General features: G+C 36.3%; 1 protein-coding gene across 2 annotated transcripts in view; it reads left to right on the forward strand.

Annotated features, from left to right (window-relative positions):
- The window catches only part of ARHGAP5 (Rho GTPase activating protein 5), a 47,707-nt gene that overhangs the window by 6,215 nt on the left and 26,057 nt on the right, over nucleotides 1-15,435 (forward strand). For both annotated transcript variants that reach the window (XM_082284243.1, XM_082284244.1), the window contains exons 2-3: nucleotides 1,142-1,248; nucleotides 4,796-8,695. In XM_082284243.1, the coding sequence (XP_082140369.1) occupies nucleotides 4,973-8,695 (3,723 nt within the window). In that variant the 5' untranslated portion in view covers nucleotides 1,142-1,248; nucleotides 4,796-4,972. The remainder of the gene's footprint in view (nucleotides 1-1,141; nucleotides 1,249-4,795; nucleotides 8,696-15,435) is intronic.

A 15,435-nucleotide genomic window follows, 5' to 3' on the forward strand; every position in this document is an offset into this window, starting at 1 on the left:
GTGATAGAATTTAGCACTGAAGCTCAGCCAGGCTTAATGCAGGACTGATAGACTGCTGCCTATTGATTGAGGTGTTGTTTGGTACCACCAGATTAGTTACTGTTGTGATATTGGTATATTGTTTATCAGTATAGCCAAACCTTTTTTGTCCAAAAGAAAATTTTGCTGAAGCTTAGACTCTTTCAGTTACCTGCATTATTCCCAATGCCGAGTGAAATGACTAAGAATATAATTGTAAGTGGCAAAACAAGAAAAAGCTCTGCTGTTTTGATATAGTATTTAGCATATATATAGTGTGGTGCTGCATCTTGCTTAACAATGACACCTTTCCTTAGTTCAGAATGGCTTACATAATATTCCAGTGCAAGTAACTCAAGTTCCTTTCCTTTTCTGCATCATAATGTATGGATCGCTGGCCTGGCAAAGTCTGGGTTTTGTGTGAATGCAAAGGGAAGAACAGTGGAAGAGAGTTCAGTTTTTTGTTACTTTATAGTAGCATCCCTGCAGTGAGATCAGCACTTAAGAGGGTTATATTAATAACTTGTACCCTAGTTGAGAATTCAAAATCTTCAAATATAATTATACTTTCAATTTCTAATTTGTCACAGTTCAGGAGGCCTTTTAATTTAGAAGTGGTGTATTACAAGTAAAAAGGTTTTGAGGTAGACTGTACTTTTTTTCCTAGTAATAAAATATATGTACATAGACATACATTTGTTTCATATATTTTGTACTTATGACTATACCAACTTCATCTGACAAAGCTGTGTTCTAAATACTTTAGAATTCCAAATTACTCTACAAGTGATTAGTGATTTTTGTAGCTCACATTTTATATGTTATCTGAGAAACTACATTAATTTTTTTCAGAACAGGCTTCTGCAAACTAGGTATTGTTGAAATATCAAGTTGAAATTCAAATCATAGTCACGTAAGAACTCTCCCCCTTTAACAGGTGTACTTACAGGATTTAAAACTTCTAAACTTGGATAAATACCAGCTTGAGATCTTGAGTTTTGTTTATGGGTTTAAAATAAGGAAAACAATCCTCATGCATAGCTGAAGTGTTGTACCTTCTCTGATTGCTGCTTCTTCCTTCATAAACTTGAAAGTTTTAATGGTTCTTATTTTTCGTTTTCAGATCCCTCAGGGAAGGACTTACTGAAGGGCACTGTTTAAATGTGTGACATTACTGCAGGAAGATCACAGCAGGATAGTCATCTTGCTTTGCACCTCGTTTTCCTAAGGGTAAGTTTGGGCTTTAGGCCTTTTTTATGTTTAAGGGGGAAGGTGGGTAAATAAATACAAGATGCTGCCTTAATTTCTTTATAACTACACTTGGAAATCTAAAAATCTGTAGAGACAAGGTCCTACAGTGCGTCTGTAGAGGGTCAGAGATTATTCCTGTAGTGATGTCAGACACTTTGTATCTTCTGAGTGCCTCAGAATTTTCTGTATATCATAGATGTATTATTTTCAATCCTAAGATTGAAATTAATTGGGGAAATCAAACAACCCCTTGTTTGAATCTGTAACAAAGGTGGGGGGGAGGGTTGGGAGAATCGTAGTATTTACAATTTGTTATAATTGAATTAGGCAGATTGAACTAAGATAATGGAACTAATTTACAATTAATTTCCAGTGTACATGCTTTAAAACAGTACAGAACTATAAAAGTATCTTTACATTAGTGGTATAGTGAAATGAAAAATCTTCCATTTGGAGAGCAATTTAATGATGATTACATATTAAATGTGAAGCCATTATAATGTCAGATTTTTACCAGTTGTATTACTTAATTAACATAGATTTCATTTTGTGGCTTTGTACAATCAGTGCAAAGTAGGAACTGTATTTAGGAAAAAACCAAACCCACACTGATTTTAAATCTCTTTAGTGATTCAGCTTCTGCTATGGTTAAAATCTTCCATGTCAGAACTTTAATGATAGACTGATGTGTTTGTTCTCCCTTTGTCAGTGTCCCCTTTCATCTTACTCCTTGTACTTACTTGCTTAAAAATGTATCAATTTAACAAAACATTTCATAGATGGAGGAGGAACAACCTTTGCTACTGAGGATGTAGAGTATCTGAAAGTATTGATTGTTTCTTATAAACTAATTGCAAATTGACAGTGTCTTCCTGATGAAATGAAGTAATCCTGTGGATGAAGATTTTTGTGTTCTAGTTTAGTCCACATGAAATCTGTATTGTGCTGTGGCAAACAGAAAACATTTTATAGTGAAAGTGCTGACTAAATTTCTCATTCTAACAGTTTGAATGATGCTACTATGATAAGCTTTGCTTTAGAAAGAAAACACTGGGTTTATTTGTAGTAATATAAATACTGCTTGTAAAGGATATTACTTTTGCTAAGTATTTTTATTCCTGGAGCCATTTTCTGTTAGCTCCAAATTCTGTGTTTTAAGAATATAATAAACACAGTGGAAACAGTGAAAAGCAAAATTCCAAATACAAGTTGTCTTTCTGAATGTGTCTTTGAGTAATCTGATTTAAACAAAAAATAATTCTAAAATCTGGCATAAAAGTTTCAGTTTTTGCAATAGAGGAGCTCTCAAGTATGAAAATTAGGTGTTCCTCTTCATTTTATAATGAAGTTGATACTTTTTTCCTAAAAAAAGTACTTTCCTTTTTCTGTAATTTCTATAACTAATAGCTGGTTTTATGTATGTAGTTTATATTTTATATTTTGGTTAGTTAATTGATGCTAAGAAAGACAAAGTATGTAACACTAAAATTTCAGTGTTGACGCTTGTTATACTTGTGTTCTAATAAGGGCTATTTGTAGGTTTGTTTTAAGTACCTTTATGTTGTTACTTTGTACTCTACAAATGTAAAAGCATTAACAAATATGTTAAGTACTGTGGTATCTACCTTTCATTTACAGTGCCATGTAATAGTTGTCTTCTTACCAAGAAAATGAGAAGTATTTTAATCAAAATATTTTCACAGAGTATAGAACAGTCACCTAGGGCAGATTTCCCAGGTCTGTGTCCAGGTGTCTTTTGAATATCTTTGGTGCAGGAGCCTTTGCAACCTCTCTGGGCAAACCAGACCAGTGCTCAGTCACCCTCACAATAAAAAAAGTATTTCCTGATGTTCATTTGGCATCTTGTGTATTTTAGTCTGTGCCCATTGCTTCCTGTCCTCTTCTGGGGCACAACTGAAAAGAGTCTGGCTCTGCCTTCTTTGCACCTTTCCTCCCAATATTTGTACACATTGATGTTCCCCTGAGATCTTCCCTGAGTCTTCTCTTTGCCAGGTTAAACAGTCCTAGCCCTCCTAGCCTTTCCTTAAATGAGAGATGCTGTGGTGCTTTAACCCCCTGCTGCATTCTCCAGTAGTTCTGTATCTCTCCTGTACAGTAGAGCTGGGCACAGTGCATCAGGTGTGGCCTTACCAGTGCTGCAGAGAGGGGAAGGTTCACCTGCCTTGACCTGCTGGCAGTAAATTGTCTAGTGCTGCCCAGGGGACTCTTAGCCTTGTTTGCCACAAGTGCACACCGCTGGGGTTCACGTCCACTGGGATCCCCAGGTCCCCTTCTGTACAGCTGCTCTTCAGGCAGGTGGCTCCCAGCATATACTGGTACATGGAGTTATTCCTCCCTGCATGCAGGCCTGTATCACCTGCGCCTCCTAATTTTGTCATCAGCAAACTTGCTGAGGATACATTCTCCCCTGTCATTCAGGTAATTAATGAAGATACTGAACAGTGTTGGACCCAGTACTGGCCTATGGAGTACATTTCTAGTTACTGGCCCCCAACTAGATTTCATGCCACTTGTCACAATCTACTGGGACCAGTTATTTGGGTATTCAGTTTTTTCTTTCTTCCTCATAATGTAATTGATTCAAAACCAACAAATACATTTCCATTTGCAGTATGCATGCAAGCAAAGCCTTCTGATTAATAACTGAGACGTAGTCTTAATTGTTATACTTGATGACAGCTTCAATAAGGCCACTGGAACCTTGTAGTAATTCTGTTAACATCTGAATGTAGATATAATAGTTTTTTTGTTTCCAGTTAATAAAAGTCTGGTTTTTTTTAATAGAAACAGAAGGAATGACACAACACTGTATTCTTAAAATCTATACATAAGTCCTACTCTTAGTATTTTTATGATATTTGTGTTTTCCTGTAGTATTTAGGTTTGAAACATCACCCTAAAAGCAGTTTGCTGTTAGTGTACAAATAAAGTAGTCTACTTTGGCAGATAGGTAGCAGCTGAGCCATGCGGCCAACTCCCTGCTTTTACAACTACTTATTTTGAAGTTTTCTTTACTGCAACCTAAGCTCAAAACTACAAATGCACATAAAAGTAGTGTTATTCATGCAGATGAGCATACCTAGTGAAAATGTGAGTGTGAATAGAAGTACATGAATATTGGGTTGGGTTTAAAGGTTTATGTTGTATTTTTGCTTTTTAGTGCCCAGTATTCATAAGTTAAGGAGGAAAAGAGTAATTTGGGGATTTGGGTGTGGGTTTTCTTTTTTTAGAAGTAATTCTGATCAGCTATCAAAACAGCTGACAAACTACTACAAAACTGTGCCTAAAATCTGTTTATTTTTAAATTTGTCGTATAAATAGCATTAACTATAGTTCATACTGAACTGTGAATTTAAAACCTTGTTCAAAGAAGTTGAAGAATTTTCATATACACAGAAAATCAGGGTGATCAAGTAAAAGTGCTTCTTAAAATCTCCTTTTTTAGTGAATATTTTAAAGAAATGCCTGCAATCTTGAACAATCTTTTTTTCTCTGTATTTTTTAGGAAGATGATCCTCCTTGTCATGGTTGTCTGAATTTCTCTTAATCACAAGCTGAAGCAGGAATGACTGAAAGCGATTTTTGGAACCCTGGATATACAATTTAAATTTGTAGGAACCTTTTCCAGAATGAAAACCGCATACAGTTACCTTGATAATTGCAAAAGGATGAGAGGAAAGTTATGATGGCAAAAAACAAAGAGCCACGCCCCCCATCTTATGCTGTTAGTGTTGTTGGACTGTCTGGAACTGAAAAGGATAAAGGTAATTGTGGAGTCGGAAAGTCATGTTTGTGCAATAGATTCGTTCGATCAAAAGCAGATGAATATTATCCTGAGCATACCTCTGTGCTTAGCACAATTGACTTTGGAGGAAGAGTTGTTAACAATGATCACTTTTTGTACTGGGGTGACGTAACACAAAGTGGTGAGGATGGAATTGAGTGCAGAATTCATGTAATTGAACAGACTGAGTTCATTGATGATCAGACTTTCTTGCCTCATCGGAGTACAAATTTACAACCGTACATAAAACGTGCAGCTGCCTCCAAACTGCAGTCCGCAGAAAAACTAATGTACATTTGCACAGATCAGCTAGGCTTGGAGCAAGACTTTGAGCAAAAACAAATGCCTGAAGGGAAATTAAACATAGATGGGTTTTTATTGTGCATTGATGTAAGCCAAGGATGCAATAGGAAGTTTGATGATCAACTTAAATTTGTGAATAATCTTTATATCCAGCTCTCAAAGTCTAAAAAACCCATAATAATAGCAGCAACAAAATGTGATGAATGTGTGGATCATTATCTGCGAGAGGTTCAGGCCTTTGCTTCAAATAAGAAGAACCTTGTGGTCGTGGAAACATCGGCAAGATTCAATGTCAATGTTGAAACATGTTTTACTGCACTGGTACAAATGATGGATAAAACTCGTGGTAAACCTAAAATAATCCCCTATCTGGATGCCTATAAAACTCAAAGACAGTTAGTTGTTACGGCAACAGATAAGTTTGAAAAACTTGTCCAAACTGTGAGAGACTATCATGCAACTTGGAAAACCGTTAGTAACAAACTGAAAAACCACCCTGATTATGAAGAGTACATAAATTTGGAAGGAACAAAAAAGGCCAAAAACACATTTTCAAAACACATAGAGCAACTTAAACAGGAACATATTAGAAAGAGAAAAGAGGAGTACATTAATGCATTGCCAAGAGCTCTTAATACTCTTCTGTCAAATCTAGATGAGATTGAACTTTTGAGCTGGTCAGAAGCCTTGAAGGTAATGGAGAAAAGGCCTGACTTCCAGTCCTGTTTTGTAGTGCTTGAAAAAACACCCTGGGATGAAACTGACCACATAGATAAAGTGAATGACAGAAGGATTCCATTTGACCTTCTCACTACCCTAGAGGCAGAAAAAGTTTATCAAAACCATGTGCAGCATCTTATATCCGAAAAAAGGAGGGTTGAAATGAAAGAGAAATTCAAAAAAACTCTTGAGAAAATCCAATTCATTTCACCCGGGCAGCCGTGGGAAGAAGTTATATGTTTTGTGGTGGATGACGAAGCATTCAAATACATCACTGATGCAGATAGTAAGGAAGTGTATGGTAGGCATCAGAGGGAGATTGTTGAAAAAGCCAAAGAGGAGTTTCAGGAAATGCTTTTTGAACATTCAGAGCTATTTTATGATCTGGATCTTAATGCAACACCAAGTACAGATAAAATGAGTGAAATTCATGCAGTTCTGAGTGAAGAACCTAGATACAAAGCTTTACAGAAACTTGCACCTGATAGAGAATCTCTTCTGCTCAAACACATAGGATTTGTATATCACCCAACTAAAGAAACTTGTCTTAGTGGCCAAAACTGCATGGACATAAAAGTAGAAGAGTTGCTTGCCAACAGTCTTCTGCAACTAGACCATGGACGCTCAAATTTATACCATGATAGTGCCAACATTGATAAAATTAATCTTTTCATTTTGGGCAAAGATGGCCTTGCACAAGAATTGGCAAATGAAATTCGGACACAATCCACTGATGATGAATATGCATTAGATGGAAAAATATATGAACTGGATCTTAGGCCTGTTGATGCCAAATCCCCATACCTGCTGACTCAGTTGTGGACCTCAGCCTTCAAACCACATGGTTGTTTCTGCGTGTTCAACTCTATTGAATCACTGACTTTTATTGGGGAGTGCATTGCAAAAATAAGGGCTGAAGCATCTCAGATAAGGAGAGACAAGTATATGGCTAATCTTTCATTTACATTAATATTGGCTAACCAGAGGGACAGTGTTAGCAAGAATCTACCTATTCTGAGACATCAGGGACAGCAATTGGCTAACAAGTTACAGTGTCCTTTTGTAGATGTGCCTGCTGGTACATACCCACGCAAATTTAATGAGGCCCAAATAAAACAAGCTCTAAGGGGAGTACTGGAAGCAGTTAAACACAATTTTGATGTTGTAAGTCCAGTTCCCACTATTAAAGATCTGTCAGAAGCTGACTTAAGGATTGTCATGTGTGCCATGTGTGGTGATCCATTCAGTGTGGATCTTATTCTTTCACCTTTCCTTGATTCTCACTCCTGTAGTGCTGCTCAGGCTGGCCAGAATAATTCTTTGATGCTTGATAAAATAATAGGTGAAAAGAGACGTCGAATACAGATAACTATATTATCATACCATTCTTCAATTGGTGTAAGGAAAGATGAACTTGTTCATGGATATATACTGGTCTATTCTGCGAAGCGAAAGGCATCCATGGGAATGCTTCGGGCATTTCTTTCTGAAGTTCAGGATACAATTCCTGTCCAGTTGGTGGCTGTTACTGATAGCCAGGCGGACTTCTTTGAGAATGAAGCAATCAAGGAACTCATGACTGAAGGAGAACACATAGCAACAGAAATTACTGCGAAGTTTACAGCTTTATATTCATTATCTCAATATCATCGTCAAACTGAGGTTTTCACATTGTTCTTCAGTGATGTATTAGAGAAGAAAAACATGATTGAAAGTTCCTACATGTCAGACAGCACAAGGGAATCAACGCACACAAATGAAGATGTTTTTCCAAGATCGCCGAGAGGCAGTTCCCTTGACTATAATTACCCAGATTCAGAGGATGATGCCGAAGGACCACCGCCTTACAGTCCGATTGGTGATGATGTAAGGTTACTCCCAGCACCTAGTGATCGTTCGAAGTACCGACTGGATTTAGAAGGAAATGAGTATCCTATTCACAGTACGCCAATCAATTGTCATGACCATGAACGCAACCATAAAGTGCCTCCTCCGATAAAACCGAAACCACTTGTTCCAAGAACAAATGTGAAAAAACTGGATCCTAACCTCCTGAAAACAATTGAGGCAGGTATTGGCAAAAACCCCAGGAAACAGCCTTCTCGAGTGCCTGCAGCACCACCAGAAGATACAGACCAATCTGACAACTATGCTGAACCTATTGACATGATTTACAAACACAAAGGCTTTGCAGATGATATCTATGCGGTTCCAGAGGATAGTCAGAATCGTGTTATTAAAGTTCGAAACTCAATTGTTATAAATACCCAAGGTGAGGAAGAAAATGGGTTTTCTGATAGAGTAGCCAAAAGTCATGGGGAAAGAAGGCCTTCAAAATACAAATACAAGTCTAAGACACTGTTCAGCAAAGCCAAGTCTTACTATAGGAGAACACATTCGGATGCAAGTGATGATGAGGCTTTTACCACCTCTAAACCTAAAAGAAAAGGAAGACATCGTGGAAGCGAAGAAGACCCACTTCTTTCACCTGTTGAAACATGGAAGGGTGGCATAGATAATCCTGCTATTACATCGGATCAAGAATTGGATGATAAAAAAATGAAAAAGAAACCCCACAAAGTAAAAGAAGATAAAAAGGTAAGTCAATTTAAATTTTACTTACAACTTCTGGTGCATTGTAAAAAGGGAAGACACAAAGAGTTGCACCCTGTTTTGAAACAGGTGCTTTAAAATTTCCAATCAGTATTTGTTAGATTTTTTTTTTCTTAAGTTCCTGTTAAGTTGCTTGGAACTAGCAAACCTTAGGGAATGAGATGGTTTGTCACCTTATCAGCTGTTTAATAAATTTCAGTTGTTTTCATCTCTGTACTTACATGTGGAGGCTTCCTGTCTTTTAAGTGAGGTGGTGGGGTTTTTTTTAAGGAAAAAGATGCTTTATGACTTCTTGAGTAGAACCGATTCTTTCAATTCTTGCAGTTTTTGCTGTTGGAATGAGGCTGGTGAATGAAAGGAGTGATTTCTTTTTAAGTCTTGGTTGTCTGCCTGGAACTCTAGAACAAGTGCATGAAAAGGAAACTTTGTATAGTAGTTCTACTGACTGCTGCATTTTCCTAGTGTGAGCAAACAGCTGATCAAGTTGAAAGTTATACCACTTGTAAGGTTCTCTATTCAAGCAGAGTAAAAGGAACAAAACAGGGAAATAAAAGGAAAATAACAATGTTGCAGTTTACTTGAAAAATGTTTCATTTTCATCTTTATGCCTGAGAGTTACTTATTTTTTGACTTACTGTCTGAGAAGTTTTATCATCCAAGGTAGTGTTGTGGTGTGGGTTCTATATGTACATTCTTTATAGTTTAGATTTTAATTTTAGGCCAGCAGTCATTGTGTTGGGTATAGTTTTGACATGAAATCAAGACTGTTCCTGATCAGTTAGATACTTTCTGTCTTGTCTAAAAATAATCTGACCTTTTTAATATTATCTTTTGTAGCATTTTCAAAATGTCACTTTTTTAGCTTAAATCTGATGGTACTTGAAAACCAGGTAGCAATAAGTTTTGTTAAAGTAGAGCATAGTTACATTTTACTAGTAGATAAAATCTTTCCTGGTGTGCAGCTGTGATTTGAATTACACATGACTGATTTAAAGGGCACTAAATTTTCTTAGGGCTTACTCATAAGCATGGATAATGATGTCTTGTGGGTATAAAATCATATGGTTAAAAATACCTTGAAGTTATCCTTGTGGAGAAACTTAGATTTAAAAAAACCCCAATAATTTATATACTTTTCATAGGATCGTTGAATATTCTGAGTTGAAAGGAACCCACAAAGATAATCGAGTCCAACTTCTGGACTCCTTTTGCTTGAAATAATCTTGTTACATAGAAATTGAAATGTAGTTTCATAATCTTCCTGCTGTCCCAGCTGTGTTGAGTTGACACAGAATTATTCTGTGTTGAATATTTATGTTTTAAACTGAGTAGATCTAGTAGAGTGGGGTCTTCTCTTCCTATAATTGTGTCAGGAAACCTGCTGATGCCTCTACCAAAGCCTCCACTTTTGGCTTTAGCCTGTTGAGAAGAAGCCTGAGTTGCAAGTTTCAGGCTGTTTTAATTTTTGTAGTGGATAAGTTTCTTGAAGAGTAGAATTGTTTTAAGTTTTGGTTGGTTGGTTTTGCTTTGGTTTGTGATTTGTTGGTTATCTGGGGGTTTTTTTTGGGGGGGGGGGTTGTATGTGTTTTGTTTTTTTCTTTTTACTCGCAAGTAGCAAAGCTGCTACTATTAGAGAAAACTTTTAATAATTGCGGAAATTATTGTAATGATTGAGAAAACAAATTTAACTTGATAGCTCAAATGTTTGCAAGTTTTTAAAGTATCTTGAGTGCTATCTTGAGTGCTCAGTGCTTTTGATAAGTAGTGACTTCTGTGTTGACTTGAATGAAGTTGAAGTGAGAGCAGTTCCAGTTCAAGTGAGTCATTCTAGTTCATTATCTGTTCCTTTGGTTTTTTTAATGCTTAATTTTATTTCAGAAGAGATGCAGTTTTATTAATTTTGGAACTTTTTCCACATGTTTTCCGGTGTTGTTTTGGATGAGCAACTAGCAGTCTTTTATTACAGAAACAAAAAATTATTCAAATTATATTTTCCTTGTCAAGTGTTCTTTGGTCCATGCGAGAGATGTTAGTGCACCACTATTTACAGATTACTTGCTGAGTTTTTTTGAGAATTTTGACCACTTGAATGTGAAAGAGATAAATAGAACTTGTGTACTTTCTTTCTGACTATTTCTTAAATCTCTTGCTGATACTTTTTCTGAATTGTTCAGCTCTTTGTAAAGGGAACATAGGATACATGTGTAACTATTCTTGCTTTAATTACAGTGATTCTGAAATACAGAAATCCTATGAACAAAATTAATTTGTTTGGAAAAACTTGAACTTTGAAGTCTGAAGTCCTAGTTGTCTTTTTCAGAGATTGATTGTTTTATTTTAAGCCTGAATAGGGTGTAGCACTCTTGATACTCCTTGCATTTTTGTTTGAGATGTGATGTTTCTGGGTGGGTTTCTTGTAAGGTGTCTCAGGAGAGACATGACTGTGCTGCAGGATGCTCATTCTGCCCTGATGCTTTCAGGACGCCGGTCTCCCAACTCACAAGATAAAATCATGTAAAAATATGGGCACTAGGACATTTATAGGGAGGCAGAAAATGGATGTAGAGTGATTGTAGGGTTCAGGTAAAAAAACTGAAGGCAAAAAGGCAAGAGTTGGGTGGGTAGGAAGGAGGAGTCAAGATCTGATGAACAGTAGAGTGGGAAAATGAACAGCTGTAGTTTGGCTAACACTTACGTATCAAACTTTGAAAATCTATTGTGAACACATGTTATTAAAGGCAGAAGTAAATAGTCAGAATTGTGCCATTTGGAAGCATAAATTAAAATGTTTTACTGTGGAAAGTATAGCAATGACAAATCTGTGGAAAGCAGGTAACATTACTTGCAAGGTCATCTAACGTTTCTTACTACCAAAAGAAACAATTTAATATTCAGGCCAGTTAAGCAAGTGTGCTTTGGTCTGAGTTATTTGCCCATTATTTTTGTCCATAACACTGTGCTAGTGTTCTTAGATCTTCTTTCAGTATACTGGTAGTCAGAACTGGAAGAGAATTGTCCTTGAGCTCTTCTTTAAATTATCACAGCAATATAATTCCTCTGAAAACTTTTATCCCCTCATTACTCATTTACTCTGAAAAACTCATCCAGAGCTTCTGTTTCCTCTGTATTGGTGAGCAGTCTTGCAATTCCTAGTTTTCACCCTTCCGTGTGGTAACCTCTCTCCTGGAATGTTTTTTTCTCTGGTCACCTCCAAACTGGTAAAGAAAAAATGGCTGCTTCTTGACCTGAGTTTTAGAAGATTTAAAGAGAAATTGGAATTGTCCTCTGAACCTGTGTTTTTGAATGAGGGTGACTGAAACTGTGCATAGTATTGCAAGGAATGTCATAACAGTGTATCATATAATCTTAATGTTTGCTGATGTCTACTAGAAATTACTATCTGACACAGTTGTGTGATTGTACCCAACCTTTGCTTAGCTGCAGTTGCTGTCACTTTAGGTACCTTTGGCCTGCTCTTGTCCTTGACAATTTCCAGGTAATGACTTCACACTGTATAGTACAGGTGGTTTATTGTACATACACACCTGTATAGTATATACACATAGTATCTGTACATTAGAGCACGTGCTACAGGCACATTACAGCGCATAACTGTTACTAGCTGTGCATTCCAGTGCATGATTTTTCCATTACTCTACGACTTTGTCCTTTTTGTTGTTGAGTATCATCTTTTTTCTTCTCCTCCAGTTGTCACTGTAGTTTCCTATATGCCATCACCAAGTGCCTTACTAAAGTTCAGATTGGTACGACCAACAAAGAGATGGTAGTTCTATCTTTGCCTCTAGAAAAGTGGAAAAGGTTGAATCAGTATAGTCTAATCTGTGATACACCCACCTTTATCCTATTTTGTTTTATTAGCATGTGTCTAAATGTTCTGAAAAATCCATTATATGGCCTTGCATGTGCTATTAACAAGTTGATCATTGAACTTTTTCTGGTGGGGATAAATATGAAAAGTGAGGAGGTGGTGAAGAAAGCAAGCAGACTGGCTTCAATCACAGGACTTTTTAGCCACGTTCATGTGGAGTTGTGTGTGCACACTGAGCTTGAAATACTTCAAGTGCATGTTGTTCAATATTTGAAGTGCATGTTGTGTGCTAGTATTTGTTAAGCTGTAGTGGCCTGTTTCTTCACCTACAGAACTTCTGTAAAGTTTCTCTTACGAGAAAAGCACCTTGTCCTTTCTGTTGTTGCTAAACAAAATAGCAAAAAAATGCATTTTGTGAAGTAAATTCTCCTCTATATTTTCATGCTTTCTATGTTTGATTGTTTATTTCCATCATGGTGTTCACAAACTTTAAAGGATCTAAGCACGGACTAAAATGTTAAAATGTAGCTTTGTCCTGTTTCTTCTTTGCCAAGTTAGACCTCTCCAGCTGAGATGTATGCTCACTCATCTCCATGTCTTTATCAGAAATTGGAAGTGGGAATTACAAGTAGATGCTCGTCTCAATTAGAATTTTTAACATTAAGGTCTAGTATAAACATTATTGGTGTTGGTACACATGAAAAGCAGCAGCCTTGCAAGCTGTATCATAAACTGAAGACAAAAATAGTTTAACTTAATTACTTTGGAGATACAAAACAACAAACTACAGAAAATTTCAGGTCATGAAAGGGCATGAACATTCCTAGAGGAAAAGGATCTTGCTGAAGGAAGCCTTCTAATATCTTAGGAAGAACTGCTTTGTGTGTGTGCAATAACCTTAAAGCTGCAACTGATGCATTTTATGCATTAATAGAAAGCCCAAACCACAGTAGTCCTTGCCTTTCCATTCTCACTGTGTAAACAAGCCCAGTGTAAATATTTAAAAAACTAGTCATCAATTATTATAAATGATTTTTTAAATTATTATTATTACTATGAAATAATAGCCAGTTGTTTTTGATCCTTGTCATAATTTAGTAATTCCCTCTTCAGCAGGTAGCCTGCCTGATGTGGAAACCTGTAGCTATTCCATATAGTGACAACTAATAACCTTGTTATTTGTTTTTACAATGGAATTGATGTGTATTAAAACTTTACCCACCTGCTTTAGAGCTTTTATCTTTGTGAACACTTCGAGATATGTTCAGTGTCTAATTTAGGCTGTTTTTTTTCTTCTCTTATAGATTATAGTTGTTTAGGTTTTTATCCTCCACAACATATAAAGAACAGCAAATATCCTGACTAAATTCTTGCAAAGAGAAAGGAAAAGCCTTATCTTGAATTTTTTAAATACTTCTGAAAAGAAATCCTAACAAATCCACCCACCACAGAGACTAGAGAGATCTTGTAAATAGTACAATCAATTACCTGTTCGGTGGTAATTCTTTGGCATGTCATTGTTGAAATCTGAAAAAGTTCCACTATATGTTCTTTGACCAATGGTCAGTAGTTTGGTTATTCAATGTCTGATGGTTTTTTTTTGTTTTTTTTTTTTGGTGAATGGAGTTTCCATCTGTATTGCTAAATCTGAGAAACAGTGTTTTAAAACATTGCTTTGTAATCCTGTTTGCAAACAACACTGGTTGCTTCCAGAGAAGTTTGTGAATTACTTCTTTCCATTTTCATTTATACCAAGATGATTGATTGTAAGATGCTTTTTACTTTAAGTGAATGAGAACACTTTCCTCAGTTACTTCAGCAAGAAAAATCCACTAGCATCTTGATGAATTCTCACATATTTTACTTTGACTTTTTAGAACATGATATAAGCAGTACATTTCTCATCTATTTTTCTATGCTTAAACTTGCTTGCTGCCATTATAATTTCAAAACTATATGAAATTTTGTGTTAAAACTATTACAGAAATAGTGTGAGGAACTGTAGAGCCCATGTGTGTTGATTTCAGTTTTAATAAGACTATGGTAAACATGTGAGCAATGGCAGATCAACTTACATTTTTATTCAGCTGTTCTTGTGTAAATTCAGTGGTTAATTTAGCAAAATACTGTACTTCAGACTGGAATGTGCAGTGAATTTTTTTTGTTCTGAGGAATATAGGAAATATTAGAATCTGTACTTTCAGGTTTCATCTGTTCAAATTCAACACTCTTAATATGCATATTTAGAGCCATATGCCTTCTTGAGCCTCTGTATTTTAAAACAGTGTAACAAGCTGGAATTCTAAAAATGGCAGAAGGCATGAAGTGAAGAAAGAGCATGTTAGGGACAGTGATCTGCATTATTCATATATCATATAATTTCTGAAGAGCTGGCTGTGAATTAGAGATTACAAATACTTTATTAAGTATATTTATTCACTATAAAGTGAATGCTATTCATGGTGTGTGGTTTTATGAAGTCCTGAAAATACAGACTTTGCCCTCTGTGACCCTAGGGCTGACTGCAAATGATGCAGGCAGAAAATTTCCTTTGCATCAAAAGTAGTAGTGAAGTCTTTTGGAGGTAGAGAAGTGGTTGAATTTCTTATTTAATAAATAAATTATTGATGGTAGTTCTGGTGGGATGGCAGTGAGAGGAAAAAAAAGCCTGTCTTGAACAGAGGGCTTGCTAGAGTAAGCAGCCCGTCCATAAAGGGACTTGATAGGATTTTGGCAGTTTTTAGTTTTCTAGGTTAATTTAAAAAGGTTGTATTTAAGTGCATTATACCCTCAAGGCTCACAACTGGCTAAAGTCTTAGCCTAGTTTCTCTCTAGATGATGAGTGTTACTTAGCTGGTTCCCTAGTACCTGCAGTCAAGAGGTTAAGCTTGGGTGT

Source organism: Coloeus monedula (assembly GCF_965178545.1).
Source record: "Coloeus monedula genome assembly, chromosome: 6".
NCBI classification, from domain to species: Eukaryota; Metazoa; Chordata; class Aves; order Passeriformes; family Corvidae; genus Coloeus; species Coloeus monedula.